We start from the raw sequence: 15,697 nt of genomic DNA on the forward strand, positions 1-15,697 counted from the left end.
GACTCATGGAAGTTTTTTTTTTTTGTTTTTTTTTTTGTGTGTTGTGTTGTTTGATCGCAGATGGCACACGTGAATGTGTGTACATTTTTTTTCAATTGGAGTACTAGAAAGTGCTTCTTCAATCGTCGGTTTCGATTTTTAGAACCGATTAAACCCAAAAAGGCAGAACTAGAGCAAAATACCCGATAAATGAATAAGCCTAATGTACAAAATTGGGAACCGAACTAATAGGTTTTCAGTCCTAATTTAGATCCAGTTTCACTTCAACTATTCGATCTAAACGCTCATTCCTATGTAATAGTGTCTTATTCACAAATCTTTAATCTCTGCTCTCATGAACCTTGCATATTTGCCTCTTGGATTTTCATGATAAAAGTGCCCAAAGCACCAAATATTCTTATTTTCAGTCCATGATTCACATAATAAAGTGTTTGAATTTACATTTAACTTCTACCTAATTTCCCAAACAATAATAACATCTCATTACGTAATAAATTTCGTGATGTTAAATGTTATATTGCATGTGTCATGCTTTTATGAATATAATTAATGACGACATATGATGGCGAGAAAAGAATGAGAGTGTTTGTACCTAAAACATGGTCTTGACCCATATGTCATAATCCATTCACTATTCTTGGTAATTGATTCGTTCATATCAAGTTGTACATGTCATTGTCTAATCTTCCTATATATGATTGTCTCATTCATATCTAGATTGTTCGATTTAGCCTAATCGGGGGTTGCACCCTTAGTTTTCAAGATTTTATTATGTTATGGTTGGATCAAATTTGAAACATCCCCATAATTCCTTTTTTATACATATAACGTTATTATAAATCGATGGTTATTTACACTAGAAAATAAATAATTATACATCTCATTCAAGTCGGTAGGGTTATTTTATCATGTTCTAACCAAACTATAATGAAGGTAAACCAAATCTGACAACTATATCCACTCGATCCAAAACCAAACAAAAGCCAAAGTTTTCTATATACATTGAAAATAAAATATAAAAAACTAATAGCCTATAAGTTCAAAGCACACTTAAATGGAAAATATTAAGAAATTCATATTTAAACACTGAGATAAAAATTAAGAAAGGGGAAATTCATCAAATGACCACAAAAGGAGGTGTGGTTGAAGAAAATGACCAAGAAAATGCAACTTTCATAAAATGACGATGATTTCCGCATAGAGGGTCTTTGCGGAAATGGTAAAACCTCGATAAATTAACAACTTTCATAAAATGACCACGTTCAGTTTTGAGGAATCGGAAAAGCTTTGAGGAAGTGATGTCGCAGGGTATATTTGTAAAAACAAAATTAACAAAATTGAAAAGGGTGCTGCGGATTCGAAGAGGGTGGGTTGCAAATAAATTGTCTTAGAAACATACTATTATAGTTTAATGTGTTATATTGAATAAATGTTATGTGCGAAATGGTAAAACCTCGATAAATTAACAAGAAAACACTTACCAAAATCATTTTTAGGCCATGGTTATGCAAAGAACAATTTCTCAGATGCATGTGTTTAAAGAACAGATCCATAGAAGATGGTTACTTTGCGGATTCTCATTGCCCTCTATGGAAATGTCAGACGTTATTTAGTGCATTCAGCTACCATTTTCGTAGATCATTCACCATTTATGCAGTGCATTCATCATTTTCGCAAAGACGTGCTCTGTGGAACCATACCATCTTACGTGTTTTTTTGTCTTTTTTCCCATGTGTCCAATTCCTCAGAGCTGAACGAGTTCCGCAGAGACCTTCTTTGTGAAAATCATGATCATTTTATAAAAGTTGCATTTTCTTAATCATTTCCTTCAACCACACCTCCTTTTGTGGTCATTTGATGAATTTTCCCATTAAGAAATCTATACACACTTTAGTGCTTCAATAATTTCAAACTTTTTGTAATAAAGTAAAAAACCCAAAATATAGGGACCCAACATGTGATTTCGTCAAAAGTACAATTTTAAAAGCTTTCACCATGTACTCATATACCACCCCCTTCCCCCTCCACAAAGAAACCAAAAAATTATTTCCATCATCTCATCTCCTCCCTCACAAGTCACAAGCACCCAAAACCCTAACCCTAATTAACTCAAATTTTGTTTTGTACGTATGAGCAGACGTTTCTGAAAGGCCGCTTATCGGATCGAATCGATTTCTAGTTTTCCGGACCAGCAGAACGGTGTTTGTTTGAATTCAATTGATTTTGACAAACAATGTCTGCGATTGTGTGTGGGAAGAGATCTTTCTTTGAAGAACTACCAACGTCGCCGAATTCTGCATCTCCTCCCGCTTCCAAGAAACTTCGCTGTTATACCTCGACTTCTCCGGTTCGCTTTTCACCGTTCACTAACTCGCCGCCGTCACCATCACTCGTAGATAAGCTCCGATCGTTTTTCCCTAGTATGGATAAGAAGGTATGCTTGTTTCATCTCTCTAAATCACATGTGTATCTGCGTAGTTGTGCGTTTCTAATTTCTCAGGTCTGAATATAATTGTTTGCTTATATGTATGGCTTGATGCAATTCAAATGATTTGCTATAAGCTAATAGAAAGATCGATTGAAATGTTAAAGTTAATATGGATCAAGCAAATTTATCGTAGAATCAAAATCAAATGATGGTAGTATGTGGATGCGTGTGGTCTGGTGATTAATTAGATTTAAGATATAAGTATACACACTATCTAATGCATCTGCAATGTCAATCATTTGGTGCATGTGCCATGTGTATCATCTGTTGCTATAACTTTACAGTTCTGATTCTGCAACTGATGCCTATATAAGAATTTGCTATTTACCTACAATTGACAAACATTTCTCTTTTGTTAACTGTTCTAATACACATACATATTGGACACACAAATTGTGTCTATATACAAATGTAAAGGGATTCAATCACTGAACTGTAAGTTGTAAGTCCATTTATATTTATACACATGGTTACTGATAATTAGGTTTGGGCTTAAAACAATACAATAGTTTGATGTAGATTTTTCAATCTAAAACATAGATTTGTTATAAAATAGATTTTCCCATTTACAAAATGCTCTCTCTCTCTCTCTCTCTCTCTCTCTATATATATATATATATATATATATATATATATATATATATATATATATATATATATATATATATATATATATATATATATAATCTAGTTGTAGATCTATAGTATCATTTGTTCATGGTGGTATTTGAGATGCATAGATGATGGTTATAATGTTTAATCAAATCCACTTTGCTTAAATTGATGGTAGAACATCAACATACACGAACACCAAAATAAGGTTTTTTGCGATTGCATCACTAAATACACTTTGTAATATCTGTGAATTGTCATGTCTAGTGTTGTTCAAACTTCAAATCACATTAATTTTATTCTATGTTATGGTGTATAAATCTCATTTGAAAAGAATCAACTTTATTTTCAGCTGCTGGAGAAAGCACTAGAAAGAAGTGGAAATGATTTAGATTCTGCCATCAAGAGTCTCAATGAACTCTGTCTTGGATATGTGGATGGGATCTCAGGTTTACCCATTCAATCAAATGCAATAACTGAAAAAGGTAATTCTTTTCATTTCCATTGCCAAATAACTAGAGTTTTGGATGCTCAAACTTTCATGAGCTTTCTTTTTTGTTTTATTTAATAAACAAGATTCATTTGTTAATTAAAAGTTAAAACCACAGGTTCTTCTACTGAAAGTGAAGGTGTTGCTTCTTTGGAGAACAATTCATCACCTAACAATAACAACATCCCTAAAAGTGGTGCAGAATGGGTTGAGTTGTTTGTGACAGAAATGACAAGTGCTATAAGCATTGATGATGCTAGGCTTCGTGCTATGAGAGTACTTGAGACTCTGGAGAAATCCATAAGCGAACGTGTTGCTGGTGAAGCAGCAGATACCCTTCACAAGGCAAGCCTTTTTCTCCCTTCCCAAAGAAAATGAGAGGGTAATTCTGTAATTTTGGTTTGCAAGTGTCTTATTTGGGTGTGTTTATGTTTCAGGAGAATTTGGTGTTCAAGGAGCAGATTGAAGTTCTTTTGAGGGATAATGCAATACTGAAACGTGCTGTAGCCATTCAGCATGAACGCCAGAAAGAGTATGATGAGAGGAGCCAAGAAGTGCAGCAGTTGAAGCAGTTGTTGACCCAATATCAACAGCAAATCAGGACACTTGAGGTTACAATTTTGCACTTTTCTATTGCTTGAATATCTTTAATTATTTTTTTAGAAAATAAGAAAATAATAGTTTAATTGATGGATGTTGTTGTAGGTGAATAACTATGCTTTGACAATGCATTTGAGGCAAGCTCAGGGAAGCAATTCGATTCCTGGACGATTTCATCCTGATATCTTTTAATAAATAAAGAGTTTAAGTTGTTTTAAGAGATTATAAATATTGTTTGTTTGTCTGTCTGTCTGTCTAAAAGATGAACATTTACCTGATAATATCAGGCAAATGTCTACAAAAAAATATGAATCATGTTTGGTGGTTGGTTAATTTAAATTAAAGGGTAAGACCACAGTTTAATATTCAGAATGTCACTTTGTTTCTTTTTCATTTTGCTTTGTGTTTTAATTTAAAGTAACAAAAGCTTTCTTTCGTAAATTATTTTGGATTAGATTAAATACAGGACAGACCCTTGATTTGAATCCCAAAATGAGCTGAGTTCATATTTTAATGGGTTTTTTTTTTTTTTTTTTTTTTTTTTTTTTTTTAATATTGGAAAGCCTTCTGTATGTTTAAATTTTGTTGACAAGTATAATAGTAGTTGTGTGTGTGTGTGTGTTTTTTGTTACATAATAATGTTGCTGGTTTATTGAAAAATTAGAAAACCAAGGTTTTTTCTATAAGAAAATGTTGAAAATGTCTAGAAGATCTTGCTTGCTTGAATCCTCAAGGTACGATACATAAAAAAAAAAAAAGGTTTATTATCTTCAAGCAATAAATTCTAATGTTAGAGCGTGATTAAATGAAGTGTATAAACAGTCTAGATGACATTACCAACACATTATCTTGCTTCATGTTGCATAATAATTTGTAGGGTTTAATTTACTATTGATTTGTAGAAGATTCATTCTCATTCTCACTTTTTTTTAATAGTCAAATTACATAAATGGTCTTTATGGTTTCCTAAGATAACTCTTTTTGTTGATGAAAATGGTCTTTATGGTTTTAATTTTTTGAGTAGTTGGTCCTGACTAGAACGAAAACCAATTGATCAAAAACGAAATCGAAAACCAATAAAACCACAACCGAACTCAAATCATTGGTTTTGGGTTTGGATTTTAAAATATTGATTTGGGTTTGGGTTCGGGTTCGGTTTTCACACTATCCACCAACCAGCTAAAATTGAACCGCCCTAATGGTTTAAAAACTGAGCATGAATTGACCCACACCGATGAAATACATATTATCAGATATTTAATATTTTTTTATTAAATGTTATATATTTTATTAAATATGTAAATATAAAAATAAATATAAAGCACTACCCCTTCACCTTCTAACTTAGTTAGAACAGTGTTCCTCTGGCTCTCACCTTCCTAACCTCTCCAATCCTCTCTTTAACACTTGAATTTGAAATATGGTTTGAGTGATTTATGTATGCAACTTACTGTGAAGCTGAAATATGATATGTATTGTACTAAACTTTGTTTAACTTGTGAAGATGAAATTTGTTATTTTTGCTTAATCTGATTCTGTCGAGGTTATTTATATTTGTAATTATCAATTGGAATCATCTCCATGCTACATGCTTATATTTGATTCCACAGATTTGTATTGTACTGAAATCTGCTATAGGCTTCTATGTTCTCTTAATCTAAAATTTGTTTAATATTCGTGTGTCCTGAATTGGAATCATCTCCTTGCTACCTGCTACTACCTTCTTACCATATGTTAAGTGCAAAAGATTATGTTTCAAAATGTATGTCAATATCCCTCAGATAATTTAAGTTTGTTAATCTAAGGTTGTTTAATATGAGTTTGTTGAAACTAGTTTTCTCTATGTAGAGGGACGAAGAAGATGAATGTGAAGTAAGTAGACTAATTTAGATTCATTTGTTGTTGATGTTGATGAAGAACTTGAAAAAAAAGGTGGTGGTCTCAAGGGATCATGGGTATGAAACCATTTTGAAAAAGTGACTTGCATGGACCAACTAAAATGACCATATTGTCCACAGATGATGTGTGCAAAATCGAAAAAGAATGGTACGAGTGCAATGGCAAATCACTTAAAATAATTTGTAAAAAATTGTTTAGTTATAAAGCTACAAAGCAAGATTCGAAAACACAATATCTATTGAGTTTTAAAAAGTCAGGAGAATAGGGGGTTAGTTTTTTAGAAGTTCATGACTTCATTCCTTTAGACATGAAAAGTATAGAAAATCTATAGTTTGTATGTGTAAAAAAGACAAAAACCAAACTTAGTGGTTTGGATTGGGTTTTACCTCACAACCAATCCAAACCGATCCATGTTCATTTATAGTCACGAGTCCCAACCCATATAAAACAGAATCTTATAACCTTTTATTTTTAATTTTTTTTTAACTAGGTTTAAGTTTTAACAAAAAGAAAATAATATGTTTTAACTATTAACCATTAAATATGTATTCTTACAAACTTTCAGTATCGTCAGTTGCTCCCATCCCCAAATCCTTCCCCTTCGTACCCCCTCCATCTTGCAGACTTTGTTTGTCGTCACTGGTAGACGCATCAACACCACCATGGCCATCTCCTTCTTTTGTTGCCCCTTCCTTCTTCCCCTTCTTGGTCTTTGAACATTTTCAGAAACTAATCAAATTTGCGCTTCATCTCCATCAAACCGTTATAAATCTCACATCCAAAACACGTATCACAAAATCCTTTGGATTTTTCGAAGACACTCATCGACATGATGAAGCTCAAGATTCTGGTTTCTGAATTTAAGTTCTTATGCTTAGATGATTTATGTATGACGAAATCAAGAATAAGAATAGAGAAAATTCATCAAATAACCAAAAGGAGGGGAGTGTTTGAAGCAAATGCTAAGAACAACACAATTTTATAAAATGACCACAACTTCCACAGAGAGGGGTTTTGCTGAAGTCCTTATGTTTGAGGAACAAGAAAACTCTCTGAGGAAATGATCGACGTAGCGGGGGGGGGGGGGGGGGGGGGGAAGTATAGATATATATAATTTTAATTCTGCAGAGGGTGTATTGTTCCACAGAGAAGTTATTTGCGGATCTGTTCTTCAGATGAGTATCTTTGATGAATTGAGGGTGCATTGTTCCATAGAGATGTCATTTGCGGATCTGTTCTTCAGATGAGTATCTTTGATGAATTGTTCTTCGCTAAAACTTGACCTAATAACGATTTTGGTATTTGTTTTCTTTTAAATCTAACGATGTATCAACATTTAGCACATATCATTAATTCAAAATAACAATTCAAACTATAAAACTATGTTTCTAAAAATAGACTTAGAATTTAGCGAAGAAATAAGTCATGTTTTAGCAAAGAACAATTCCTCAGAGGTACTCCTCTGAAAAACAAATCTGCAGAGGGCATCTCTGTGGAACAATGCACCATCTGTAGAATTAGATTTTTTTTTTTTTTCTTCGCCGTGTTATTTTCTCAGAGTTTTCTTGTTACTCAGAACATAAGGACTTTGTAGATCCCCTCTTTACGGAACTCATAGTCATTTTATAAATTGTATTTTTCTTTGTCATTTACTTCAAAGACTCTCTTCCTTTTGGTTATTTGATGAATTTTCTTATATGAATATCGACTTAAAATCTATAAGTCATTAGAGAACTTAAGCACAAGGCTATATGACTTGCCCACAATTAAGTAGCCCAATTAATTTTGGGTTTTCTATAGTCAAAATCCACAAGTCACTAGAGAACTTAAGCTGTGTCTAGTAAAAGTAATATTGTCATTTTATTGTAGGCTAACAATAATATTTTAAATAGTTCTACTAGTATTACCGATGTAGAGTGCAAAGTTTAAAACAAGGTCCTAATAAAAAACAAAACATAAAAACGAAACCAGCAAATTATTGAACCAATCACAGCAATGATTTTTTTTTTTTTTTTTTAAACATTTATGTTTGCCAAACTTTTCTAGTCTACAGTAGGCGCATAAACATTTACATTTTACACCCATGGAAACGTGAGATTATTCCTTGAACCACATCTTCTATTGTAAATTCCGACCCACCCTTTTCGATTTTTCTGCAAATTAACCGAAATTCTGATTTACACGCCTCCTGATCTTCAACAATCATCATACTTTACCACTTACAAATGAGGAACGCAATGCAAATCATCGAACACTTGGTGTACTTCTTCTAAGTTTCACACAATCAACAACTTCAACAATGGCGGCATCTTTCTCTCTAATCCCTTCATCTTCTCTCAACTTCATTCGAGACCCTTTGCCATCTCCTTCACCCTCCGCGTCATCCTCTTCGTCTTTCTTCGGTGGTGGGACACTCTCGTTCACCCGTAGCAGCAACAACAGGAGTTTCGTCTCTTTCTCGTCGCCTTCGCAATTCAACAGGAAGAAGTACGGCAAGCGCGGTGGAGGATTTTGTGTATTCGCGGCGGCGGATTATTACTCTACGCTTGGAGTTCCCAAGTCTGCCACGGGTAAAGACATTAAAGCCGCTTATCGAAAGTTAGCTCGCCAGGTATTAGGGTTCCCTGTTGTTGTTAGGGCTATTGCTTTCTTGGTATATTGATATGATATTCGCATTGTTTTCATGTGCTCTCTTTGAGCAAATTGAAATCCAAGCTATAGAGATCTTGTTAGGTACTTCTTCGTTGTAATCAAGTGATTGATTCTTAAATTCTTAAATTCTTAAATCTCCATTTAGAGTAAAATTGAACTTTATGTACCACAAAACCAATGGATTTTAGTTTTAGATTGTAAGTCTATATCGAATTTGGTTACAGAAAGCAAAATTTAGTACAAGAGGGAGTGAATTCTTTATCCAAGAGCTGAATAGGAGGGTGTTTGGATGTGCTTTTGAACTAAAGTGACAATTAATTAGCTTTGATTGCAGTAGGTGAGAATTTGTTTACAGAAACCTAAGTTGCAATAACCTGTTTGAAGTGTTTGGAGGAGTGATTATGATTCCAGCTTTCTGATTATTTAGATGTATTTTAATACAATTTTGAAGTAGGTAAGAAGTAAGAAGTAAGAAGTTGCTGATATTGCCTGAAAGATTGATCATGGAAACTTCCTTTACTTTACTTACTTCTGATATAATATATTCTTTTATTTTTTTAGTATCATCCAGATGTCAACAAGCAACCAGGAGCTACCGAAAAGTTTAAAGAGATCAGTGCTGCGTATGAGGTATGTATAGTAGGATAGCTGGAAACCTTTCAGAAACTTATTTATAAATAAAATATTATTTTTATTATTATAATTGCAATAAAAAGCAAGACATTGACACTGTCAGGTTCTATCAGACGACAAGAAACGAGCCATGTATGACCGATACGGTGAAGACGGACTTAAAAGCACAGTTGGGGGAGGACAAGCTGGCGCTTACGCTGTACTAACTACTCTTAACTCATATTCTTTTTGTCCGTTTTTGTTTATTATTTTTATTTACATTTTAATTTTTGTTATAGACAAATCCGTTTGATCTGTTTGAGACATTCTTTGGGACTAGTATGGGTGGTTTTGCTGGTGGCGACACAACCGGATTTGGAGGACGCCGTGCCACTACTGTCATTAAAGGTGAAGATATACGGTGAGTTAGTCATTTAAGTTGACACGTGTCATCATCATACTCACACTAATGCCACTTGGACTTGTATAAGTTTAAAAGAACCTTTTTTTTTTTTTTTTTTGTTCCAGATACGACATGATGTTAGAATTTTCAGCAGCCATTTTTGGAACGGAAAAGGAATTTGAGCTGTCTCATCTTGAAACATGTGACGTGTGCACTGGAACCGGAGCAAAAGTTGGATCAAAGATGAGGATATGCTCCACGTGTGGCGGCAGAGGTCAAGTCATGAGAACCGAACAAACACCTTTTGGTATGTTCTCACAGGTAAAATCACACTTGAAGATCTTGTAATTATTATTCTTAATTGCTTGTTTATAGTTTGGAACTGTATTGTTTTTTTTTTTTTTTTGGTTCCATTTTGTAGGTTTCTGTATGTCCAAATTGTAATGGGAAGGGTGAAATGATATCGGAGTATTGCCGGAAATGCTCGGGTGAAGGGAGGATACGTGTGAAGAAAGATATCAAAGTCAAGATTCCACCTGGAGTCAGCAAGGGTAGTATCCTTAGAGTTGCTGGAGAAGGTGATGCTGGTCCAAAAGGGTATATATATTGACTTTTCAGTGGTATAATTATATTTATAAATAATAAGTAAAAGTAGCATTTAGCTGTATTTTGTTTTGATTTGAGCAGGGGTCCTCCTGGAGATCTGTATGTTTACCTTGGTGTTGAAGAAATCCCGGAGATCCAAAGAGATGGGATTAATCTAATGTCATCCATCTCCATTTCGTATCTTGATGCCATACTTGGAACTGTTGCGAAGGTAGTAAATCAGTAATTTGGTGAATTTTGATTCCGATTGATTATTTAAGGAAGTAATAGAGATATATAAAATGACGAAAAAGGACATGTGTAACAGGTGAAGACGGTTGAGGGGATGACTGAACTTCAGATCCCACCTGGTACTCAGCCTGGTGATACTCTTGTTTTGGCAAAGAAAGGTGCTCCTAAACTCAACAGACCTTCCATACGTGGTGATCATTTGTTCACCATTAAAGTCAGTATACCTAGACGTATCAGGTATCTGACTTCAACTCCTCAAATCTTTATCAAATTCGTTTTTATTTTTATTTTTATACAACTAATAATAATAATCACTTTCTAGTGGACAAGAACGTGAGCTTCTTGAAGAACTTGCTTCTCTGAAAAACCCCACCTCCACCCGTCCCCGTTCTCGCTCTCAACAACCTGGTAAATTCTCGTTTCATCTCAACTTTCTCCTTTTTTTTTTTTTTTTTTTTTTGAATTATCAGTTTTGTTTCTGGTTCAGCTAAAGTCACAGAAACTCAAGCGGATCCTGTGGCTGAGGAAAGTGACAGCTCAGCTGATGAAGATGACCCATTGAAGAAGATAACATCCTTTGCCGGGTATTTATTTATTTTTTTGTAGTTATAGTGTAAGATGCATACCAACACTTGTTTGTGTTGCAGGTCTGTTGTAAAAGGAGCTTTGAATTGGTTCAAGGAGAACTTCTAGAAGCAGAGCATGTATTAATTAATTAATTAATACTCTCTTCCATCTAACGTAGTGGCCAAAGATTAAAAGAATATCCTCATCAAATGCTGCTTGCTCAAGAAATCGAAATATACTACGTCAAACAATTCTTCAATTTTTTAGAAATCATATCTCAAAGTTCATCAAATTTCAATATTGGTGGAAACTTGATGATTCATTTCATGTATCTAAAACATTAATAATATTGCTTGTAAGAATTTTGTTCAAACGGCCGATAGTGAGTTTACCAGTGGTAGTAACCCGGTGGTTTTGATATATTTGATTTCAAATTTCGATACTACTTGCACTATTATATTAATATTACAATGAAATGCAAGTGCTTGTTGGTTGGAAGAAGAAAATGTTTTATTGTTGTTCAACACGACTGGCTATAATTAAAATCAAAACAGCTACTATAACAGGAGTAGATATCATAATGAGAGCTTGAGTGATGTTTGGCTGAGTGATCTGTGGCACCAAGATGCTGCCGTACTTGATGGCAGCTGCACCTGCCAAGGATCCACCTCCGAGCTTCAACAAGAAGTTTACATCTTCCTGCTCATTAACAAAGCAAGATTAGGAGACGTGGTGGAACTGAAGATATCATTTAAAGTTCAAACCAACAGCAAAAAACCTAAACAGTATAACTTGGTTGATTATATGAGATTTCAAACGCCATTATCATCTGTCATGTATGAATGAAATAGCACATGAAGAAGAGATATCCATCAGAAACAGATTGAAGATCAATTGATCAAACACTAGAAATTGACCGATTATATGAGATTTTGAGCCCCAATCATGTTCCATTATCCTTTATCGTAAATGGATGAACCAAATAGCACATAAAGAGGATAAATCAAACAGTTCTCGTAAATTCAGGCAACTGAAGCCAGAATCTCGAGGTACCAGCTGTTTGTTGAATAACAGTTTTGATGGAGACAGATTAAACAACTTTTTGATTAAATCCTGACCTGAGACGTGAAGGAGAGATCAGGATCATCGGCATTTGAATTTGCTTCTTCATTTGGGGAATTGGAAGCAACAACGATACAGCACCTACCACCAGAATAAGGCGACGACGCCGTCGTTACCCGAGGCTCGAAGCCGAAGGACTGTCTCCTGATATGTAGTATTGCATTCTTCACACCATTCGCTCGCTGATGCCCTACAGATATCGCCAACGACTGTTTCCGGGGAGATTGAATTGCTGCCGCCACCGCTGCCGCCATGTCGAGAGAGACGTTTATCCTTTTGCCGCGACCTGTTATGTTATCTGGTATTTGATTGGCGCACAACACGAAAAAACAAAAACAAAATACATCAAATTCAAATTGAAATTTATTTTTAAAACAAATATAAAGTGATTTTAGTTATCCTTTTTTACAGTATTTGTTTATAATTTTCTTTTATTTATTATTATTATTATTATTATTATTATTATTATTATTATAATTCGTATACGACATAATAGTCATTTTGAATGATAAGTTTTAGTTCTTCAATAAAATAAAATAAAATATGACCCAAAATTTTTATAATCCTTACAAGAGTAGGAACATATTATTTGCTCATAGTCTTTTACACTAGTATATTATATGCACTTATACTTAGAGCACCGTAACTTGTTATCTTAAAACGATGTACATATCTATTCTAAAAACAGACACTTTACTTTCTCGTTTTTCCATTTGCAAATCAATGGATCAACTAAAGCAAATTCACCTCCAAACCATCGTAACAGGTGTTAGCCTAGACCCTCTTGTATGTTCCATGATTATCATCTTTTGTTGCAACCATCATTTGGGCGATATCAATTACGCACGCCAAGTGTTCGACAAAACTCCCCAACCAAAAGTTTTCCTTTGGAATACCATGATCAAGGGATACTCTCGCACTACCCAAACCCAACATGCCATCTCCATGTATATACAGATGTTAAGAACGAACGTGAAGCCCGATGATTACACATTTCCATTTCTGCTAAAAGGATTTACACCATCCATCAGTTCAAAAATCGGAAAGGCAATACATAGTCATGTATATAAATTGAGGTTTGATTCTAATCCAGCTGTCCAAACATCGCTAATACACATGTACTCTTTATATGGAAACATGGATGACACTAGACGGGTTTTTGACACAAGTTTAAAAAACGATCCCATAGCTTGGAATATCATGATCACTAGCTACAACAGAAGCAAACTATTCAACGAATCAAAAAATCTTTTTGACAAAATGGAGAAAACACAAGTCAAACCCACTCTCATCACTCTCGTTTCAATCCTATCAGCTTGCTCAAAACTAAAAGACATTAATGGAACCAAACACATTCATCAATACATCAAGAACAACAAAATCGATCCAAATGTGAAATTAAATAACACATTACTCGATGCGTATGCCACCTGTCACGAAATGGACACCGCACTTGAAGTTTTCACAAACATGAAAACAAGAGATGTGATTTCATGGACAGTGATTTTATCGGGGTTTCTCAACATCGGGAAATTCGATTTCGCTCGCGATTTTTTCGATCGGATCCCAGTAAAAGATTCGATTTCATGGACTACAATGATTAACGGGTATGTAAGTCAAAACAGGTTCAAGGAAAGTTTAATGCTTTTCAAGAAAATGCAAGATGAAAAAATCGAACCCGATGAGTTCACCATGGTTAGTGCTCTCACAGCGTGTGCGAACATGGGTGCACTCGAGTTAGGTGAGTGGGTGAAGGTTTGCATCGACAAGAACCACAATCTTAAAATAAAAAACGATGTTTTTGTGGGGAATGCACTTATAGACATGTACTTTAAGTGTGCAGAAGTTGGTAAAGCAGTGGATGTTTTCAAAAAAATGGTGAAGAAAGACAAGTTTACTTGGACTAATATGATTGTTGGATATGGTATGAATGGATTTGGAAATGAAGCGATAAACATGTTTAATGCGATGATGAAAGAATCGATAAAACCAGATGGGGTTTGTTACCTTGGTGTTCTTTGTGCTTGTATGCATAGTGGTAAGGTAGATGAAGGGAGAAAGTTGTTTGATGACATGAGAATTCACCATGGAATTGAGCCAGAGGTGGAGCATTACGGGTGTATGGTTGATCTTTTGGGTAGATCTGGGCTTTTGAGTGAAGCTTATGAGTTTATAAACGCAATGCCAATTAGACCGAATTCGGTAGTTTGGCGTGCACTTCTTGGAGCTTGTGGGATTTATAAAGATGTGGATTTGGGTGAAATAGTTGCTAGAAAACTTGTTGAATTAGAGCCGGATAATGGTGCAGGGTATGTATTGTTGTGTAATATATATGGAGCTTGTAATAGGTGGGAAGATTTACGTGAAGTAAGAAATCTAATGATGAATAAAAGGGTCACGAAAACCCCGGGTTGTAGTTGTATAGAGGTTTATGGAAGCATTCATGAATTTGTAGTATGTGATAGATCTCATTTTCGATGTGATGAGATATACTCGATGTTGGAGAGGATAACACAAGATTTGAAAGTTTCTGGGTATACACCGAAGAGTAATGGGAAGTTTCTTGATTTCGGAGAGTGGGGGTAACAAATGTTGTAACTAAAATTAAGCCTCACATCTCCCACGTTAAGCTTTAGATGATCAAACTGTTCAACTTTATTACCAAAACTAAATGCTGTTAAAATATTGAAAAATATATATCGTTTAAAATTGTTATATTATTGGTATTAAATTTATCCTAAATTTTTTTTACAGTAAGTTCATATATAAAAATCTCATTTATTATAATTAATAAGTTAAAGAAGACTTTTGAAGAACCACTTATTATTATTAAAATGTTATAAATATATTAAAATATAGATTTATTTATATATTTATTTTTGAATTTATATAGGTTAATGAAGCAATTAAAATCATTACTAAATAAAATTTGAAAAGTTGTAGTGGTTTTTAATAAATCATGTATTTAATAATTATAAATTATTTAGAGCTTATAAATCCTTGACTCATTTTAATGTTTCTATGCATATATAATTGTATAGGTTACTTTTTCATTTTTTTCTTTTTAAGTTGTAATAATAATAATAAAAAGATAATCTAATATAACCTCCCTAATAAATCAAAATCTTTTTGCCGCATATCATTTTCTCATTAATTTGAACACATGATATTTTCTAAAATCTTTGAATTTTTTATTTTCCACTTATTATTTTATTGCATTTTTCATTTTATTAAATTAAATTTCACATTTAATATGTACGGTAATATATATATATATATATATATATATATATATATATATATATATATATATATATATATATATATATATATATATATATATGTATTAGAAATGTTTTATATATATAATGTACTAGGTGTAACACCCGTATGTTATACGAGTTTGATAAAACAA

General features: G+C 33.7%; 4 protein-coding genes across 4 annotated transcripts; 3 read left to right on the forward strand and 1 right to left on the reverse strand.

Annotated features, from left to right (window-relative positions):
- The first annotated feature begins 2,001 nt into the window (after positions 1-2,001).
- On the forward strand, positions 2,002-4,555 carry LOC145046197 (uncharacterized). The gene is made up of 5 exons (XM_078994496.1): positions 2,002-2,434; positions 3,453-3,585; positions 3,709-3,935; positions 4,028-4,201; positions 4,296-4,555. The coding sequence occupies exons 1-5, from the start codon at positions 2,234-2,236 to the stop codon at positions 4,380-4,382; spliced, it is 822 nt and encodes a 273-aa protein (XP_078850622.1). The 5' UTR covers positions 2,002-2,233; the 3' UTR covers positions 4,383-4,555.
- A 3,611-nt stretch (positions 4,556-8,166) lies between these two features.
- On the forward strand, positions 8,167-11,580 carry LOC145046199 (Molecular chaperone Hsp40/DnaJ family protein). Its single transcript, XM_078994498.1, has 11 exons — positions 8,167-8,700; positions 9,303-9,371; positions 9,478-9,573; positions 9,653-9,774; positions 9,882-10,077; positions 10,178-10,353; positions 10,444-10,573; positions 10,670-10,830; positions 10,916-11,001; positions 11,081-11,177; positions 11,241-11,580. The coding sequence occupies exons 1-11, from the start codon at positions 8,389-8,391 to the stop codon at positions 11,284-11,286; spliced, it is 1,491 nt and encodes a 496-aa protein (XP_078850624.1). The 5' UTR covers positions 8,167-8,388; the 3' UTR covers positions 11,287-11,580.
- Positions 11,581-11,582: 2 nt separating this feature from the next.
- Positions 11,583-12,617, reverse strand: LOC145046200 (homoserine O-acetyltransferase). Its single transcript, XM_078994500.1, has 2 exons — positions 12,279-12,617; positions 11,583-11,859 (listed from the first exon to the last, which is right to left on the reverse strand). Exons 1-2 carry the CDS (start codon positions 12,534-12,536, stop codon positions 11,671-11,673), a joined length of 447 nt encoding a protein of 148 aa, XP_078850626.1. The 5' UTR covers positions 12,537-12,617; the 3' UTR covers positions 11,583-11,670.
- A 252-nt stretch (positions 12,618-12,869) lies between these two features.
- On the forward strand, positions 12,870-14,955 carry LOC145046201 (Pentatricopeptide repeat (PPR) superfamily protein). The gene has a single exon (XM_078994501.1). It carries the CDS (start codon positions 12,946-12,948, stop codon positions 14,866-14,868), a length of 1,923 nt encoding a protein of 640 aa, XP_078850627.1. The 5' UTR covers positions 12,870-12,945; the 3' UTR covers positions 14,869-14,955.
- Positions 14,956-15,697: the final 742 nt, after the last annotated feature.

Source organism: Lactuca saligna, chromosome 5, assembly GCF_052625555.1.
Source record: "Lactuca saligna cultivar CGN05327 chromosome 5, ASM5262555v1, whole genome shotgun sequence".
NCBI classification, from domain to species: Eukaryota; Viridiplantae; Streptophyta; class Magnoliopsida; order Asterales; family Asteraceae; genus Lactuca; species Lactuca saligna.

Bases quoted from the DNA above. Each gene is read 5' to 3' on its own strand.
- LOC145046197 (XM_078994496.1), top strand. From the start codon at position 2,234: ATGTCTGCGATTGTGTGTGGGAAGAGATCTTTCTTTGAAGAACTACCA. The intron at 3,936-4,027 runs GCAAGCCTTTTT...TTTATGTTTCAG, and splicing joins CAGCAGATACCCTTCACAAG to GAGAATTTGGTGTTCAAGGA. The intron at 4,202-4,295 runs GTTACAATTTTG...ATGTTGTTGTAG, and splicing joins AGCAAATCAGGACACTTGAG to GTGAATAACTATGCTTTGAC.
- LOC145046199 (XM_078994498.1), top strand. From the start codon at position 8,389: ATGGCGGCATCTTTCTCTCTAATCCCTTCATCTTCTCTCAACTTCATT. The intron at 11,002-11,080 runs GTAAATTCTCGT...TTTCTGGTTCAG, and splicing joins TTCTCGCTCTCAACAACCTG to CTAAAGTCACAGAAACTCAA. The intron at 11,178-11,240 runs GTATTTATTTAT...TTTGTGTTGCAG, and splicing joins AAGATAACATCCTTTGCCGG to GTCTGTTGTAAAAGGAGCTT.
- LOC145046200 (XM_078994500.1), bottom strand. From the start codon at position 12,536: ATGGCGGCAGCGGTGGCGGCAGCAATTCAATCTCCCCGGAAACAGTCG. The intron at 11,860-12,278 runs GTCAGGATTTAA...GTTAATGAGCAG, and splicing joins ATCTCTCCTTCACGTCTCAG to GAAGATGTAAACTTCTTGTT.
- LOC145046201 (XM_078994501.1), top strand. From the start codon at position 12,946: ATGTACATATCTATTCTAAAAACAGACACTTTACTTTCTCGTTTTTCC.